The sequence below is a fragment of the Lithobates pipiens genome, unplaced genomic scaffold, assembly GCF_037356315.1.
Source record: "Lithobates pipiens isolate NorthernLeopardFrog02 unplaced genomic scaffold, aLitPip1_a1.2 Scaffold_16, whole genome shotgun sequence".
NCBI lineage: Eukaryota > Metazoa > Chordata > Amphibia > Anura > Ranidae > Lithobates > Lithobates pipiens.
The window spans coordinates 552,343,289-552,363,435 of record NW_027507748.1 but is presented as its reverse complement, the minus strand read 5'-3'; the positions used below and the strand labels follow the sequence as shown (position 1 = coordinate 552,363,435).

The following is a 20,147-nucleotide window of genomic DNA, read 5'->3' as shown; positions in this document are numbered from 1 at the left end:
TTGTAACAGAGCCTGACGCATCACAAAATAAGGTAGAGTGTTTGCGAGCATGTTTAAACAGGAGTAGACTAATAGGGATTTTTAGATAGGTTTAATGCTTATAACAGTTTTCTGATTGTTCTGGGTGTTTTCTATTTAAGAACCCAATGCATCAGCATTATAAGCACAGAGCATTGCTGAAATACAATTAGAAACTCCACAGCTCTGGTCACACTCCCTCCCTTTCGGTTACCCTCTATGCCAGGACTGAATAATAGCTTTTCTCGCTGTATGGCTCATCCTAATGCTGGACCTGTTTTGTTTTGCTGATGCTTGTTGTTTGGCCTAAAGCTACATTCACATTCTGTGACCTGGACTACTTAACAAAGTGGAAAATAATATTAAGAGATGTAATAAGGCATCTAATTCTCCTGAGTTTATGGGTAAATATGAAAATCAAATGTAATGTTTAGTGTACTACAATTGTAAGGAAATTGGAAAAAACTAAATATATAATTTCCAGGATGCCTTTAAAATTAACCTGTACTGGGAAACAATAAGGAGACTGCTATTGCTGACCTTAAATACTTTGAGAGTTATGGAACCAGTACAAGTCAAAGTGAAGTCAGAAATGCTTATTTCTATACTTGTACCAGGTCAGTCAAACCTCACATTTTTCTGAGGTGGTATGTAAATATGTAGACAAAGACCACTGCCACATCCATTTACCACGGTGCATGAATAATTAACATGCATAAAAATAAATGGTTAAACCCACAAGTGCTTTTATTCACACTTTCCTTTAGACTGACTTTTCAAACTAACAAATGCAATAATTCAGAGGGCAGTGATGGTGAACCTTGGCACCCCAAATGTTTTAGAACTACATTTCCCATGATGCTCACCTACACTGCAGAGTGCATGAGCATAATGGGAAATGTATTTCCAAAACATCTGGAGTGCCAAGGTTTGTAATCACTGGTTTAGGGTTTTTCACCTTAATGCATTCTATAAAGGGGGCTAGCTCCAAGCCCCTGAAGGAGAGAGTAACTGGGGAAAACTGCCAAAATATAGCCTGTTACCCTGCTGGTGTGATCACCCCCTTTGGGGGGAAGGGAGGTGATAGGAGCCTAATTGGCCTTCCTGGAGAGGGTCCCAAGCCTGAGGAACTATGGACTTATGGCCGTTAATCATGGACTTACTGCATTTGTGGATTACTGCCAATCATAGACTCTAAGAGACTTGTAGTGACCCCTGTGGCTTATTGCCTAAATGGACTCTTGCCTTAAAGGAGAAGTCCTGCCTGAGCTTTTTAGGCTGGGTTTTTCCTCTGGGTCACAGTAGCGCAATTAGTTTTGCACTCCTGTGACCCATTTTCAGCAGAGAGCGGTCTGAAGTCCACTCTCCGTTGATGTCAGTGCCATCAGTCGAGGCAGCGCGTCATGCTGACTTCCAAAGTCTGGATCTACCAGCTTCCTTGACTGATGGTAGTCTCAGTGAACCAGGCAAAAAAAGAAAACCCATACTTCTCTTTTAAGAGGGGTTGCTTTGAGGACCTGCCTTCTGCATAACATATGCACACTCTTTGGACAGAGGATATGTATAGAAAGGCTAATGGTCACATGAGTACATGAAGTAAAAAAGTGCCACATCCCAGTTGAGAAATTTTAGAAGAAAAGGGGAAAAGAATAAAGGGTACTGGAGGGTAACCAACCCCCGGGACTTTCTTAACAGCACCAGATATGTACAAACAATAAGTAAAATCAATAAAGTTTTATTCAATGTACAAAAAACATTTCTCAGAAGAAAAAGACAATTTTGTCCATATACATACAAAGTGGAAAATATAAATATATAAAAGTTGGTACAGAAGCCTACTGGACTCCACAAATTACCACATTTATATACGATTTAGCCTGCATTGTTTCTTTCCTACATGTTTCGCTCTTCAGAGCTTCCTCAGGACAATTGCAGCATACAGCAATCAATAGAAAACTGAAAATATGCAAAAAAATAAACATAAATAATTCTGTACATACAAGAGACCCCTGGGGGGCACGAAAAATGTCCACCCAACAGCCTAACACAAACAATTAAATGAATCTGGTAATGGATTCATTCAAATCTGACATTCTACCCAGAAAAGAATGAATCGACCACCTCTACAGTGATAAAAAACAGGACATAATTTTTATATAAATACTCAATAACAAATTAGATTCAAATTAGACCCCCAGGGGTCTCTTGTATGTACAGAATTATTTATGTTTATTTTTTTGCATATTTTCAGTTTTCTATTGATTGCTGTATGCTGCAATTGTCCTGAGGAAGCTCTGAAGAGCGAAACATGTAGGAAAGAAACAATGCAGGCTAAATCGTATATAAATGTGGTAATTTGTGGAGTCCTGTAGGCTTCTGTACCAACTTTTATATATTTATATTTTCCACTTTGTATGTATATGGACAAAATTGTCTTTTTCTTCTGAGAAATGTTTTTTGTACATTGAATAAAACTTTATTGATTTTACTTATTGTTTGTACATATCTGGTGCCGTTAAGAAAGTCCTGGGGGTTGGTTACCCTCCAGTCCCCTTTATTCATTTTCCCTTTTCTTCTAAAATATGCACACTCTTTGGCATATTAGAAGAGCTCTGTACAGGAATTACCATATTTATTGGCATATAACACACACTTTTACCCCCTGAAAATGGGGAGCAAATCTTGTGTGCATGTTGTACGCCAATACCTGGCTGCCTTGAAGGAAAGGGGGAGGGCGAGCACTGCCGGATTACACAGAGCCAGGATCTCCTGTATACTCGATGCCCGCAGTCACACACGCACACAGTGTTAATTTTGTCGACTAAAACCACTAAAACAACTGAGATGACCAATATGCGACTAAGACTAAAATGGAACTAAAACAAAAATACCATTTTAGTCAAAAGACTAAGACTAAAACTAAACTGAAATTTGACTTCAAAATTAACACTGGTCTGTAGTGCATGTTCATACCTCAATACCATAAATAATAACATATTTGATCTTTCACTCCAGCAGTATATAAGGAGTTTGGAAATTGCAGAGAAATGTTAACTAATGCATTAGACAACTAAAATGTACTGGAGATTTAGTCAATTAAATACGACTAAAACTAAAACAATTGCAGAAGACTAAAATGGGACTAAAACTAAAATGCCATTTTAGTCCTAAGACTAAGGCCGCGTACACACGAGAGGATTGTCCGCCCAACTAAGTCCGTCAGACAATCCGACAGACAGTCCGTCCTACTTTTGAATGAACGGACTTGACCACACACGATGAACAGACAGTCCGCTGAAAGCTTGCGCGATGACGTGTACAGCACGTACGACGGGACTAGAAATACGACGTCCAATACACTGCAATGCAACCTTCGGCCGTGTAAATCCTTTCTGAGCATGCGCCATACTTAGTCCGTCCAACTAGCCTACTCACGAGCGGACTGTCCGCTGAAACCAAGTTTGGACGGACAATATTACGGAAATTCCGAAAGACTTAGTCCGCCAGACTGTCCGCCGAAAAAGTCTGCTGAAGCCCACACACGAGCGGATTGTCCGCTGAAACACGTTTCAGCGGACCAAGTCCGTCAGACAGTCCGCCCGTGTGTACGCGGCCTAAGACTTAAACTAAATAGAAATTTGCTGCCAAAATTAACACTACAAACACTGTCCCACCTCTTGGACCGGCTCCTAGCATAGACGTTGCATGTCCTGGCATTGGGCCAGTGTTCTGTCCATCATAGGGGCCACGAGGAGGGACTGTGTGTGACTGGGAGCGCCAAATACACTGGAGATCCCGGCTCTGTGTAATCCAGCACTGGTGAAGTTGCATTGATGGACAAAGGCGAGGGTGCAGATAGCCACTGATCAGGTTGCAATGATGGGCAATGGCAGGGCTGCAGATGGGCACTGATCACACTGTAATGGGGAGGCTGCAGATGGGCACTGATCAGACTGCATTGATGGGTAATGGCAAGCCTGCCTATGGGCACTGATCAGGCTGCAATGATGGGCAATGGCAAGACTGTAGATGGGAACTGATCAAGCTGCAATGGTGAGGCTGCCGATGGGCACTGATCAGGCTTCATTAATGGGCAATGGTAAGCCTGCAGATGGGCACTGATCAGGCTGCATTGATGGGCAATAGTGAGGCTGCATTGATGGGCACTGGTTTGGCTGCAGATGGGCATTGATAAGGCTGCATTGATGGACACTGACCCTTATCTTGCTTCAAAGTTCTTTATTTAAAATTACATTTTTTTTTTGCTGAAACTTCCCTCTTAAATTAAAGTGGTTGTAAACCCTTACAACACACTTTGGCCTACAGGGAAGCCTAGATTAAGGCTTACCTGTAGGTCCAAGAAATATCTCCTAAACCTACACGGTTTAGGAGATATTTGCCGAAAGACAGGCACCGCTGTCTACGGTGCATGCACCGTAGACAGCGGCGCGCAAGCGCACTGAGTGCGCCGCCGTCAACGGCGATATGCTGCGTGTGGTGGCTCCCGTGCGCATGCGCGGGAGTGACATCATCGCCGCTTCACAAAATGACAGCGGCGGAGCAGCGAGACCCACCGAGAAGATGGATGCGCCGGACTACAGGGGACAGCGGTGACTTCGCTAGCTCCTGTGTCAGGTAAGTGACACATAATGGACTACTATGCAATGCATAGTAGTCCATTATGCTTTACCTTTGCAGGGAATGAAAGAGGAAGAAAACTCATCAGGGTTTACTTCCTCTTTAAGGTGTGTGTTATACGCCAATAAATATGTATATTAAAACTTTTTTGTGGCGCTTTTTGAGAGCTATATTGTTATCAGCAACTACCTGAATAAAGGATTTTTATTTTTTTATTTGCTTTGCCTGGTTTGATGTCTCTTAAAAGACTGCATGCACAGCGTATCAAAAGGACAGGGCTTTCAACACAACACCGGGACTGAGCTAGAGGAAGATGCAATACATGGGTCTTATGCCGTGTACACACGCCCGGACTTTCCAGCAGGCTAAGTCCGACGGTCTTCCTGACGGACTTTCCCAACGAACGGGCTTGGCCACACACAATCACACCAAAGTCCGACGGATTCGACTATGATGACGTACGACCGGACTAGAATAAGGAAGTTGATAGCCAGTAGCCAATAGCTGTCCTAGCGTCGGTTTTCGTCCATCGGACTAGCATACAGACGAACTGATTTTTCGATCAGCCTTGAGTCCGTCGGAAAGATTTGAAACGTGTTCTAAATCTAAAGTCCATCTGATTTTTCGACAGCAAAGGTCCGATGAAGCCCATACAAGGTTGAATTGTCTGACGAATTTGTTCCGTCTGACCTTTGCTGTCAAAGTCCTGCCGTGTGTACATGGCATAACACACAGAGTGCTATCCAGTGGAAGTTAATCACTTGCCTACTGGGCACTTTTACCCCCTTCCTGCCCAGGCAAATTTTCAGCTTTCAGCACTGTCGCATTTTTGAATGGCAATTGCGCGGTCATGCAGCACTGTACCCATATGAAATTTTTATCATTTTAGTTTCTGTTATAAAACTTTGCAAACAGGTAATTCTGTCTCCTTTACTGATGTGCGCTGATAAGGGAGCACTGATGGGCACTATTAGTAGGTAGCACTTATAGCCTGCACCGATGAAGAGGCACTGATGAGACTGTACTGATATGCGACACTGATGGGCACTGATTAGCACTGACGGGCATTGTTGGGGCCGCACTGATGATCAGGACCCTGATGATCAGTGCCCTGATTATCAGTGCAGATGTCTCTTTTCACACTAGTCGGTTACCGGCTCTCTCTTCTCCTCACGCTGTGACAGCATGAGGAAAGGAATGCTGATAACTGGCAAGTGTTTTTTACATTGTGATCAGCTGTGATTGCACACAGCTAATCACTGTGATTGGCTCTTTACCCAGATTTGTGATCAGCTGTGTCCAGAGGACACAGCGATCACAGAGCATGCCACCTGCACACGCCGCATCGGACACAATCATGGGGGGACATTATATGATGCCTTACCAGAACTGGCCAACCGCACTGTGGCGGTTATTTTGCTATAGAGCGGTTAATGTGTTATTGCTAAAAATTACAGTGTTTGTGTCACATTCAAGGCAGCCAATCAGCAAGGAGAGGCAGAGGCAATGGTTCTTCTGGTAGTGGAGGGGGTTAAGTGCTTGGCACCTCCACTTGTTGGTTCCACACTCTTTGAGACTGGACCCATGGCACAGAGTGTCTAGAAGAGAGATGTATGAGGTACCTTGGGAGAATAAGAGCAAGCATGGTGGTTGAAGAGGGAGAAAGAGAGCGCTTCCTGTATCCCATCGCAACAACAGGATGGGTCACTGGGAAGGGGGTGACATGCATTGCTGGATTGGTGGAGCCTGGTACATCAAAATGCTGCACACCTAGAGAGTGTCCTCTATGCATAAGGTTATCTGAAGTGTACGAGTGTCATTAGTGTAATGGAGTTAGTACGAAGAGCATGGAGTTAATGTCATTGCAACTCACTTCTAAGTCCGGGAGACCTGCCTTAATGTTGGCTGTCACATAATCGCACCTCCCAGCCTGAAGCTCAGGCATTAGCACAATTAGTGCAATTTCACTTCTCTTGACATGGGTGCCTCACCCACACAGGACAGTGTAATTGCATTATTTGTGTGGGATACCTGTGGTTACTTATAGATCTTTATAATGTTCTGCTCTTTTTTGGCACAATTTTTGAAAGCATACCAAAGATGCAGCATGCAGGGCTTTTGTGTGCTTTTAGAAAACGAGGCAAAAACACAGAGCATAATAAAAGTCTATGGAAAACTGCAAGTAACCCAGAAGAAAACCGTGGGTACACCCTGCTGCAGTGTGAAATGGCCCTTGCAGTTAAGAGTTTTAAAATTTTGAGCACCATTCACTCAGTAGTGAAGTAAGGCAAAGAAAAGACAGACCTAACTATCTGATGAGGTGAAGTCAACCTGTGTTCACTCCCTTCACTTTAGACATTCAGTCTCATAAAGAAGCTCTTTTTTCCAATTTTTCATAGATAAATGGATGTTTAAAGTAAATAGAGATAAAGTTCATCTCACTTTATTAAGTCGGTCCTTTGTGTACACAGACTTTGAAGACTACATGTGATGATTTGGTTGTGCTTCATTTCAAATAAGTGTGCTTACTATTATGTTCACACTGTAGAGGTCTGCAAACTAAACAGATACTATACAGAAATGTATTTGCCTATTCTCAATATCTTCAGCTTTGGAATTGTTTGCCTTTGCCAATTGTGCAGTGTAGTGTGCTTAGCTAATCAGGGAGGGCATCTTGACCTCCTGATCACTGATGAGGTTTTCTGCTGCAGTAGTACATTCCCTAAATTTCTGCAGGTTCTGCTGCAATAAGGACACTTTTTCTTTCCGCCCACCCAAATGATCTATGATAGTGTTAACCAAAGCTGTGCATTTGTTTACAGCACACAGAATTTTTCCTGGTGTAGGTCATTTAGTGTCATCAGCAGCATCTATGTCTTCTAATGGGCTGTCATCTAGTCCAATTATAGTGATGGGGGGGGGGGGTCCAGCACCATTGGAATGTCCTGCAATTTATTCCTTGAGGCCTCAAATGTAGATTGCCCCTGAGAGCCCAGTAGATCTGAGCATAAAACAAAATATTCCTTGTGAGCTTCTTCCCTGTTGGGCACAGAAATGTATTTGGATGCAGTATGTAAGATATTTTGTTTTTAAACAATTCTACAGACATGCATTCTGTTAATGAACATGTACATGGCAAATAACTATTTAAATTTGCTTCTGTTTATGGATTTGTGCAATATGTATTCCTGAAGATGAAAGCAGCTCATCAAACGTATGACAATAGTCACCAAGGTAACTAAAGAGGTAAGACCTGGCCCATCCAGCTGCACTGCTTACCATCCTATTCACATTGAAATAGGGGTCCTATCACCACAGTAACTGAATCTTTTCCTAATGGTTTGCATCAAAGAAACACATTTCCAATTTTTCTGTTGATTTACAACAAGGAAACCAAATCAGTTTCTACAGGTTTCCCCTTAGGTTGGAGAACCTATATTGAGTTATACATATAGAGAGCAGATTGAACGAGTCTAGAGCTTCAGGTTGTCTATTCACTCAACGCCCCGAAGCACAGCAGCAGGATGGTTATCAAAGAGGTAGGAGGATGCAGTTCTTCGTTACTGTTATATGTTTTGCTAGTCAAGTCTTCATACATTTAACTTTTGTTCTTTTTTTATCTATTTCTTGATTAATTGATTGATTGTTGCTTAAACCTTTGCTGTCACCATCCTATTCTGTGTTTTTTCATTATGACAATTGGTAAACTTTCACTTTTTTTAAGTTGCACGTATATAATACCAACAACACATTTCATGGTTTGAGGATCCAATTTGTGAAATCCAGAATGGCGCGTGGAATAAAGCAATGAGTCACCCTTTCAATAGCTATTCTTTAACAAAAACCCAGGTGTTTTGTGTTCAATATCTGCATATAGTTTGCATAGACTTAATTTGATAAATTTTTCTTCCGTTTCTCTGGTTTCCTCCCACAACCTAGAATATAATGACAAATCAATTACTGTAAATTGTAACTAAGTTGTCCCTAGAGTGTGAAAATGTGTGTGATTTCATGGCTGTCATGGGTTTGTGACATGTGAATGGTTCTAGGTACTCTGAAATTTCCTGTTAGAAAAATAGTACTTTTAAAAATTGTTTGCATGGTGTTTTTTATTCTTTCTATACATTTGCAAAAATATAAGAATCAATATTTCTTTATTTCATTTTCTAGGAGTTGAGGAAACATCGATTCTGGCGCTCAGTGCTAGCAGAAGCTCTTGGAACTTTTATACTGGTGGTTGTAGTTCTAGGGTCCTCAAGCTTGCAAACAAGAGCATCTCAGACACATTCTATGGCCCCAGCTGTGGCTGCAGGTCTGTCAGTTGTCAGTCTGGTGCAGAGTTTTGGGGACATAAGTGGTGCACAGTTAAATCCAGCCATCACATCTGCTCTTGTTTGTGCACGAAGGTTGGATCTGCTTCATGGATTGGCCTTTGGTGTAGCTCAGATTCTTGGTGCTACTTGTGCCTCTGCTATTTTCTATCTCATCCTACCAGCTTCAGTCTTTATTCAGCTTGTAACTAGAGTAAGTGTACCACCCCAGAGTATGGTTATTGACTTGCCAATAACTAATAGTAGTAATCAAGTGAAAATTGTATGTATTGTAAACCCCTGCCAGTTGTAGCTCTATTTCATTTTCCAAATATAATTTTACTTATAGATTCAGAGCATTACAGTTTCTAAAGATGGTCATGTATTGGTAGAATTTCTATCTTCTCTCAGTATTTGTGCTTTTTGCTCCTGGCTCTTCATCGTACTTTGACAACCTTTAAAGCCGTATTCTGGGTTTACTTTCAGTTTAAATAGTTTGGGCCAAGCTGGCCCAAACAAACTATTTACAATGAAAGTAAACCTGGAACCCAGCTCTAAGTATACTGGTTATCTTTGGCACTACACAGTCATGCACATTCAAAGCCATGTCAAGAGGCCTACCCATTAATTTTTCTCTTGGGCATTCAGTCCTCTGCAAAAAATATGTCACCTTCATCTATCTCAAAAATACCATTGTGTTTGCCCTTTTCTTACTCACATCACAGAAATAATAATTATCATTAATTTCCTCCTTGACTACTGTCACACTAACTAAAACTATAAAAAAGAAAAAGCAGTCGTGCTAATCCATATAGGATTGTGTAGATAAGAGAACCAAAATGGAGTAGTCAGCATGGGTTCTAGGGAATGTTTTATAAAAGTAAAATTAGTGGACTGTCTAGCAATTTTGAAGTATAGAGTGTACAACACTAGTAGCTCACTATTTAAATTTGCCTTTTGCCTGAAGTTCATTTTTAGTATGTATTTCTTTAAAAGTGTATGTCAGACCATAATACAAAAAGCCTATGCAATACATGCACATTTACCCATGTTTTATGACTTTGAGGACCTTGCAAGTATGGAAAAATATTAGTTTGATCTGCTAGAAAATGCAGCTCCTACATTTTGGTTTGACAAAGCTGTTTTTTTATGAACTGAATGGTGTCAGCCCTGTCCAGTTTTCTTTTGCAAAACTACTCAGATCTTCCTTCTCTTCGATCTCCACATCATAAAGAGTAGTCATTCTGTAATCCCAATATAAGGACTGGGAGGGCTAAACTAGACTTCTAGAGAGAACACAGAAAGTGTGCACAAGGACAGCTCAGAATTTCTGACATGAGTACCAAGCAGATTTAACAAAACTCTTTCATTTCTACAGTATATTTAACAGACCGAATGGGAGCAAATAAGAATAAAATAATAAATTAAATGTTATGGCACACTTTTATATGCATCTAATTCTTCACATTGAAAGCCAAAATGTTTTTCTACTTTTGGGTGAAGTACAGAATGGTTAGAACCTCTGCTGCCTGTGAGCCTACTGGGGAACATTACTCTCTCCTCCGGAGACACAACAGAGGGTAAATGGTAATCTCTCCACAAATCCCACCACTGATAGTAGTCACCAGAACAGGTGATTATTCAAGGAGACTGACATTTTTCCTCCTGTTCTGTTGACACCTGTTACATTTTAGATCTCCCTTCACTTTCTATTCTATTAACAGTCATTAGAGCAGAAAGTAAGAGTGGATCTTCCAAACTTGTATAGAGGCAGCAATAACAATCTGAAAGCGATTCTAACACTTTCCCCACTCTACCTGTTTGGGCTGGAGCTTTACTTTAATTAACAAAGCACCCTACCACATAGATCATCAGATTATAATCTGGTTGCCATTCAACATTTCTCATTATCGTAAACCTTTATTTATTAAGAGCATCAGACTTTCTAAGTCTGTGTCTGCACAATCCATTCACTAATGCTAATCATATTTTTTCAGTACAATTGATACACTATACACAGTAAGCTTCTGCTCATTTTTTTCTTACTTTCCTTTAGCTAACATGCTAGGACTTTGTTCTTTATTTACGTGTGTTATGCCTTTATGTTATTATATTATATTATTTGATCTCCTAGTATCTGAAATAACTATTGAAAATATTTTAATTGTTGGCTGTATTGTGAAACCTTGATTATCCATTAAATCTTTACAGCAATTAGTGATCCTGGCAGGAGACCCCACTGCTCCCCCTAAGAGCTATGACAGGTCAAGCAAAGCTCTTCAGCCAACAATTCCAATGTTTCTGGTTGATTAACACCTGCAAAGAAAGAAATTCTTCAAAGAGGTTTATATACATAATTCAGCTAAAAAGCTGATCTCACACATCAACAGTGGCATTGGTGAGGATAGGGAAATATTTCTCTTCTGGGCTTTCAGAGAGCACTTGGTGGGAATCGCACCCTGCATTATGCCATGTTGAATGTAAATGCAGTGCTGTGAAAAAGTATTTACCCCTTTCCTGACTTTTTTTTTTTTGCATAATTGTCACACTTAACTGATTCAGATCCAGGGGCGGACTGACCATTGAGCCACTCGGGCACTGCCCGAGGGCCCCGGGCCACTGGGGGCCCCATCAGGGTTGCCAGCCTCAGTAAAACCAGGGACAGTATGTAAAAATCTGTGTTTTTTTTTTTACATCTGTCTCTGAAATGTCCCTTACTGACATCCTTTTGGTCTAAAAATCCAGAGATTATAGCTACCCCGCCCCTCCAGTACCTTTTCAGCCAATAGAAACATGTCTGTGTATACTGTGTGATTATATACCATGTGTGTGTGTTTGTGTATACTGTGTGGTCCCATAATCTCCTATTGCCTGGGGGCCCCATAATCTCCTATTGCCCGGGGGCCCCATGAGTTGTCAGTCCGCCCCTGTTCAGATCCTTACATTTTATCATTACACAAAGATAACCCAAGTAAATACAAAATGCAGTTTTTAAATGATGATTTCATTAAGGGAAAAACGCTGCCCAAAGCTGCCTGGCTTTATGTGAAAAAAGTAATTGCCCCCTAAATCTAATAACAGGTTGTGCCACCCTTGGTGGCAACAACTGCAATCAAGCATTTGTGATAACTGGCAATGAGTCTTTTACATCGCTGTGGAAGAATTTTGGCCTACTCTTCTTTGCAGAATTGTTTTAACTCAACCATGTTGGAATGTTTTTGAGCATTAACATCCCATTTAAGGTCACGCCACAGCATCTCAATCAGATTTAAGTCCAGACTTTGACTAGGCCACTCCAAAAGCTTAATTTTATTTTTTTGAGCCATTCAGAGATGGAATTTCTGGTGTGTTTCGGATCATTGTCCTGCTGCTTTAACCCAGATGCACTTTGAGCTTGAGGTCACAAACTGATGTCCTGATATTCTCTTTCAGGATTTTCTGGTAGAGCACAGAATTCATGGTTCCATCAATGACTGCAAGTTATCCAGTTCCGGAAGTTGCAAAGCAGCCCCAAACAATCACACTACTACCACCATGTTGGACTGTTGGTATGATGATCTTTTTAGGAAATGCAGTGTTTTACCCTAGATGTAACGGCATGCACACCTTCCATAGAGTTCAAATTTTGTCTCAGTCCACAGAATATTTGCCCAAAAGTCTTGGGGATAATCAAGATATTTTTGCAAATGAGAGATGAGCCTTTGTGTTCTTTTTGTCAGCAGTGGCTTTGGCCTTGGAATTCTCCCATGGATGTGATTTTTTTTTTTTGGCCAGTCTCTTTTTTATTGTTGAATTATAAACACTGCCCTTAAGTGAGGCAAATGATGCCTGCAGTTCTTTAGATGTTGTTCTGGGTTTTTTAACTTCCTGGATGAGTCGTCGTTGTGCTCTTGGAGTAATTTAAATAGGCTGGCCACTCCTGGAAAGGTTCACCACTGTTCCAAGTTTTCTCCATTTGTGGATAATAGGTGGTACACCATGGTTCACTGGAGTCCCAAAGCCTTAGGGCTCTTTCAGACGGGACAGATTTGTGATGATCCACCCCGTGGATATCTGCTTGCTCAGCAGGGATAGCTCCGTCCATCCCTGCTGAGCAGGAAGATAACAGGTCCGTCTCTGCACACTGTGCAGGGATGGACCTGTCAGAGTGCCGTTCTCACCTATGGGAGATCGTATGACAACGGACTGCAGAGTCCATGGTCACCCGATTCGCAGACGGATGGAAAAGTATGTTTTTCCACCGTCACACTTTTTTGGATCGGAGCAGGTCGGATGTCAGCGGACATGTCACCGCTGACATCCGATGCTCCATAGGTGTCTATGGAGCATCCGTTCAGGTCCACCTAAAAAACTGACAGGCGGACCTGAACGGATCAGTCATGTGAAAGAGGCCTTAGAAATGACTTTGTAACCCTTTCCAGACAGGTTCTATTTAAGTGATTTCTCATCAGGTCTGACAGTAGTGTGGGTGTGGCAAGTGAAATTTAACTCAGCTTTGCAAAAAAATTTGGTTAATCAGTTCATTTATGATTTAGCAAAGGGGCAATTACTTTTTCAAATAGAGCCAGGCAGGTTTAGACAGATTTTTTTCCCTTAATAAATGAAATCACAAATTAAAACTGAAGTATTTTTATCTTTGTGTAATATTAAAATTTGATGATCTAAATCATTTAAGTGTGACAAATATGAAAAAAAAAGAAAAAATCTGAAAGGGGGAAGATACTTTTTCACAGCACTATAATTCGTTTTGAATGGAGCTTTGACTGCCTTTGCAAATGTATTTACTACAGGTCTTTTATCCACAGGTGAGTAGTGAAGGAAATGCAGGACAGGCTGTGGGAATGGAGATCCTCTCAACATTCCAGTTAGCTTTTACAATCTTTGCTGTGGATGATCGAAGGCGCAGGGACATAGCAGAGCCAGGGAGTGTTGCTATCGGCTTTTCTCTGATAGCAGGTGCTTTAACAGCGGTAAGAAAAACATCCATCTCTTTAACTGACACTGATTAATTGAGGCATAAACTGTAGGAATAAAACTGCACTTCAGGTTACAGACACAACCTATCAAGATGTTCAGCACACATTTCTGATATAATGTAGTATATTTAAACACGGCAAGAAGACCATGGAGTTTTAAACCAAAGGATGCTAGTAGGCAAAATACACAAAACTTAAAGACAGGCATGTATTACTTTGTAGGGACAAGAATCATGATTCTGCTTTAAAAAAAATGGCTTGACCTACTACCTATGGAGCAAGAAAATTATGCCTCCTGCTCACACACTCAAGTGCCCTGTGCTGACATAGCTGAGTAACAGGCATAATCCTCACACATGCTTCCTCCCAATCTTGGGAAAGGAGTGTGTCTGACCATGTCTATTACATTACAGACAGCATTGGGTACTATTTTTTGGTCTTCCTTTATGAACCTTGAGGATGAATTGCTGCACAGTTTCTGCAGTTCCACACATCAGTTACTGCTTGTTCTAAATCTCAGTTACTGCTACTACTACTATTAAAGTGACAGTGGGGTTGATTTACTAAAACTGGAGAGTGAAAAATCTGGTGCAGCTGTACATGGTAGCCAATCAGCTTCTAACTTCAGCTTGTTCAAAGAAGCTTACTGTTCTTGAACTAAAATTGCTAATACGGTAAATGGTGCACCTTAAAAGTAGATCATACATTTCTAAAAGAGGGGTCTATGGGACTTTATATGAGGAGATGACCTTGTCATCAGCCTCCATCCCTATTAAAATATACAAAGGAGAACAAGGAAGCAGGACTTTTAAATAAGTACAGTTAATGGAGTTATAATTAACATATCTATAATATATGTAAAAAAGTAGGACATTTGTCTCATAATAATTCATATTCGATAGAAAATTGATATACTACATACATAAGTAAATACCTGCATAGAGTAAAAAACGTTATTTCATACATAAATAAGTACTTCGTAAATAATCCAAAAAAAAGGATAGCACAAGATACATAGAAAAGCCCCAAATTTTCATAAATATTCTCCCTCTGCCCACACTGAAACTGACTCTTCTGAAAGCATTGATTGCCTGATCCTCCGCTGTGCTCAGTGGTTACTTTTGCTTTCACAGATGCAGTAATAACATATATATCAGTGGAAGGAACCACCAAATGTAGCAGGGTGACCAGGACACTAAAACTCTGAGAAGTATCTGTCTAAAGAGACCTATGGCAGCGATTTCACTTCATTAGAGTGTCATTTGATGCAGTAGACAGCTGGAGAGTCAAGTATTGAAAATCTTCTATGCAGGTAAATTGTTATTTAGGAGGTTTCCATTGACCTCTGTAGCTGCATTGTGGAGCACTTTAAGGCTTATACACACTGGGACGAATATGGGCTTTTTTTAAATCTAAATGCAGACCTTTGTTTTTAATGTGCCAGTACACACAAACATACACTACGTATAGATGAGTAAAAAAATAAATAAAGAAGGAAATATGAGTTTCTAGTCAGGTATTTTATGTGTGCAAATATGCATGTACATGTGTAAAATGTTAATTTGAATAGGTTGAAATTTTATTCTGAGATCTAGAATTTATTTTAATTTGCGTACATGCGTATACACAAATACACACAAACTAAACACAATTTTGGCCAGGAAAACCGATGTTCAAACATCTATACTTTGTGCAAGTACAGAACGGCTGGCTTCTGTCAGACGAACTACAGCAGACACGGGCTGCCCAACATTCGACCCATGTGTACTGTAGACGCTACGACAGAAGCCTGTTTTTCGGCCGGTTTCTGTTGAAGGGGCACGATGGAAAAAGCTCTGCCGATCAGCGCTCACAGCCAATGGCTGAGAGCACCGACTAAATTGTTCTGGAAAAGGGGTCACTTCCCACTGTTGGAACACAATAGAACAGCAGGTCAGATCGCTGTACTAATGTCAGATAGTACAACAGCTCCTTCGGAGCTGTCAGTTTTTTTTCATTCAGCTCTGCTGGGTTGAATGAAAAAAAAAACTACTAGTGTGTACTAGGCTTTATACTCAAAATTCATCATAGAAGCATTGACATTGTTATCTCTTATCAGCTCAGCTACCTGCTCTGCCTCCCAGAGCACCTGCACTGTGTTTACATTAGGGCCCTTTCACACGGATGTGTCCGAGTATGGGCTCCACTTTGCTCAGCGTTGATCCCCGATGAGCAGGCAGATGACAGGTCTGTCTCCGCACACTGTGCAGGGACCAACCTGTCAGAGCGCTGCTCTCCTCTATGGGGGATGGGATGAAGACAGACCGTAGAGTCCGTTTTCATCCGATCCGATCTGCAGACGGATGGAAAAGTAAGGTTTTCCTCCATCATCAGAAATGGAGCATAGCAGAGACTGATGTCCCTATCCCATAGAGATACATGTATGTCCGTTTTTAATCCGAATGAAATACGGTCCATCCGTGTGGAAAGGGCCTTAGTGATTAGAAGACTAGAAGGCTGCCAACTCATTGCTCGAGGTGGGAAAGGGGAGATAAGGTGCTAAGAGAAGGATTGTACAGTGTTTATTTAGAGACATACATCAGACAACTTCACTGATTATGCTGTGAATTCTGAAGAGGAATTGCTCCACAGTGCCTGCAGCTTGCAAAGGTCTTTGTTTAAAAGCCAATTTCCTGACACAAAGCATGACAGCATACACAAATGGGATTGGCTCCGCCTCTCACCCAATCAGGACTGGTTATACTATATTTAAATAAGTCGCCTCCCCCAGGCGGCATTCTATTTTTTTTCCTTAAACGCTCAACTGGTTATAACTGTGAATTAATGAAAATTTTTATTTTTGCTCTCACCTGCCGGAATTCATCTGGCCAGCCCCACAGGTTCAGCCTCTTTCCTGTGATGAAGCCCCTCTGTTCGGTTGTAAAGCTTCCATATGAGGGAGACACCCCCCCCCCAGGTCCAAATACTGGGGGGCTGGGATACTGGTCTCTGGATGCAGGTAAAACAGTTCTGTCTTGTGGTTAGTTGAGACTGATCCAGTCTCTCCTCCCTGGTGAGTTGTGGCCCCACACACACATTTTGTTGTTAGTTTGGCTTTGGATATGTTGGTTTCCCTTGCAAAGATGCTGGAAGTTTTTTTGTGGTCAGGGCTGTCCCTTCCAAGGTGGCTCCTTGTCTGTTTCCTGTGGCTGGATGCGGCTTTCAGTCAGTAGGGAGCAGTGAGATGTTGGGGTAACTTCTGGCCCACTGTAGCAGTGGCCTGGAGCTCCAGGTGGCTGCCTGGGAATAGATTGGTGTCCACCTGTCAGGTATGGAGCCTCTCCCATCCCCCCCTTAGAGCCAGTCAAGGAAGGGTGTTGCACAGAACAGGTAATCTTTCCAAGGAAAGATTACCCCACATATGAGACTAGTCCCGTCAATGGTGGCTAGGGATAGTTAATCTTATCAACTTTCATAAACTTGCAAACGTAACAATCATTAAAGTCTATTCACCTCGGTGACCTCCTAGCTCAAGTCAATGACATAGGCCAGTGGAGGACAAAGTGTCTAACCACAGGGGTACAGTGAATCCCAAGTGGGGAAGTCGTTTTGGGCAACACAGCCTAGGAGGCAGGTATGCTCCAAACAGACGGCTATAGGTAATCTCCTATCGTCATGGCAAGAGGCATCTCCTATTCAGGTTTGCCAATGGTAAAACCTGTCTCATCTCATCGCTCTGTGTTCTGGTGTCTCACTCAGAACTTCCTGTCAGATACGGTAAAATACGAAGCCTTGGATGTCAAGGGTGGTCAATAGGAAGAATGTTCACCTTAAAAGGGTGCTCAGAATGCCACCCTTAGAGACAGCTAAAAATATATTTTGTGTCATGTTGCTGGCTTTGCGAAGTGATAATCAACCTTGAACTCTGTAGCCACCATCAAAAGGTAGTGCATCAGCCACAGCTCAAGGAACCCCTAGCAACCTCTGGAGGGACCCCAGGTGTCCATGGAACCCTGGTTGAGAATGGCTGCCCTATACCAACAAGCAGTTCAATGAATCTCAACCTGGTAGTAAACACAATGGTCAGGAATGGAAGTCATTCCTGCAAGAGGAGCTTCCCAGAAGTGGAAGCAGTGGATGTACTAACATCCAGCTGGGCCAGCAGGTTTGCCTGTATAACCACCAGACTTGTGATCTCTAAGCTCCTCGTCAGGATCATAGTGCATGGTTGGGCAGGTTGAAAAAGAACACAAGTCCGTCTAGTTCAACCAGGATCCGTAGTCATACAGCTGGGATAAGGAGAATGATCTGGTAACCTTACAGGCCATGGCGTCCTCAAAGTACAGTCTTTGGCACCAGTTCCTCCTATTTTAGTCTTCCTGAGATCTCAGACCTTGCACAGCAGGGCCAAGTGTATCCAAATTCAGCCACGTTACATCAAGCAACTGGAAGACCAAGTTAGAAAGGCTGATTGCAGGCTCTCGCCTTCATTATTTGAAACCTTGTGGAAGCCGGGGGAACTGGCGACAAACTCCAGGTATACTAGAACATGGAAAATCTTGCAGAATTTAAGGATGAATCCTCTGCTCCTGACTGCAACTAGGGTCATTCTTCTGAACAAGACTACCTCAATAGGTTCATTGACACCAAAGTAGTATTTCTTAAGGATATCACGTATTTGAGAACTCTTCTTCACCAGCACCAGAAGAAGGTCTGCATCTTTGCTTCTGGGTCAAGACATAACCCTTCCGGCATGTTCAAACTAAGATGCCAAGCATCACCACAAGCTGGAGTAATGGACTCTATGTGGAAGAAATACATGGAAGTAGTCCTTCTCTAGAAGGTCAGACAGTGGCCTCTTCAGGCCTGGCAGAACCAGAAGAAGACTTACACTGTCCGCTAAGACAATAGCATTATCTTGGGTCAGAGTAGCCTAAAGGGCTTATAGAAGGAAGAGGAATTCATCAATCTAGTTCAGAACTCACTTTATCAGATGGGGGAGCTCATGGGCAAAATTCAGAGGTCCAGACTTTTATAGGATATCAACCAGGTTCATATACTACAAACCATTTTTTTGCCTATTGCAAAGTCAATCAGGCAACATTGGAAGCAGGGGAATCGACTTCAGTTCTAAACTGATGCTATGTTATTTCAAACGCTTCACCATGGCCCCCCCTTATAGGTTTTGTGGGCGTGCTACATCCCATTCGTGTATGCTGTCAAGCTTTGTGTCAGGAAAACTGAAAATGTTATACTTACCTGATGGTAATTTTCCTTTCCTGATGCAAAGCATGACAGCATACAGGTCCCTTGTGCATTTTGCATTTGAGTATAGTTACGAGAATGCTGCCGAGTCCATTACTCAAGCTTGTGTTGTGACGCTTGGCATCTTAGTTTGGACATGCCGGAAGGGTTATGTCTTGACCCAGAAGCAAAGATGCAGATCTTCGTCTGGTGCTGGTGAAGAAGAGTTGATACAAACGCTTCAGCATGGCCCCCCCCCCCCTTATAGGTTTTGTGTGCGTGCCACATCCCATTCGTGTATGCTGTCATGCTTTGTGTAAAGAAAACTGAAAAATTTTATACTTACTTGACAGTAATTTTCCTTTCCTGATGCAAAGCATGACAGCATACTGGTCCCTCCCTTGTGCGTTTTGCATTTGAGTATAGTTACGAGAATGCTGCCTAGGGGGAGGCGACTTATTTAAATATAGTATAAGCAGTCCTTATTGGGTGAGAGGCGGAGCGTATCCAATTCGTGTATGCTGTCATGCTTTGCATCAGGAAAGGAAAGTTACCGTCAGGTAAGTATAAAAGTTTCCGTTTTACTACACGCTAAGAATATGTAAATACATGAATGTCCATATCCTGGTCACAGGTTCAGCTTAAGGTGTATTTATTGTCAAAATGTAAAATCATATATTTATTTCCACATTTTACTTCAATTAGTTCTAACCTACCCCTATTAATTTGAATGAGCATGAAGTTTCTAAAATTACCGTATTTATCGGCGTATAACACGCACTCCAAGTTTAGGAGGGAAGTTTAAGGGAAAAAAACTTACATTTAAATGCCCATCAATGCAGTCTTATCAGTGTCCATCTACAGCCTTGTCCATAATTGCACCCTTGTCAGTGTCATTTGCAGCCTTGTCAGTGTCATTTGCAGCCTTGTCCATCATTTGCAGCCTTGTCAATGTCATATGCAGCTTTGTCATGCAGCCTTG

At 41.8% G+C, this 20,147-nt stretch overlaps 1 protein-coding gene across 1 annotated transcript in view; it reads left to right on the top strand.

Annotated features, from left to right (window-relative positions):
- Window positions 1–7,872: 7,872 nt before the first annotated feature.
- The window catches only part of LOC143984183 (aquaporin-4-like), a 39,261-nt gene continuing 26,986 nt past the window's right edge, over window positions 7,873–20,147 (top strand). Inside the window, exons 1-3 of the mRNA XM_077484479.1 lie at window positions 7,873–7,902; window positions 8,827–9,180; window positions 13,772–13,936. Of these exons, the coding sequence (XP_077340605.1) occupies window positions 7,873–7,902; window positions 8,827–9,180; window positions 13,772–13,936 (549 nt within the window). The remainder of the gene's footprint in view (window positions 7,903–8,826; window positions 9,181–13,771; window positions 13,937–20,147) is intronic.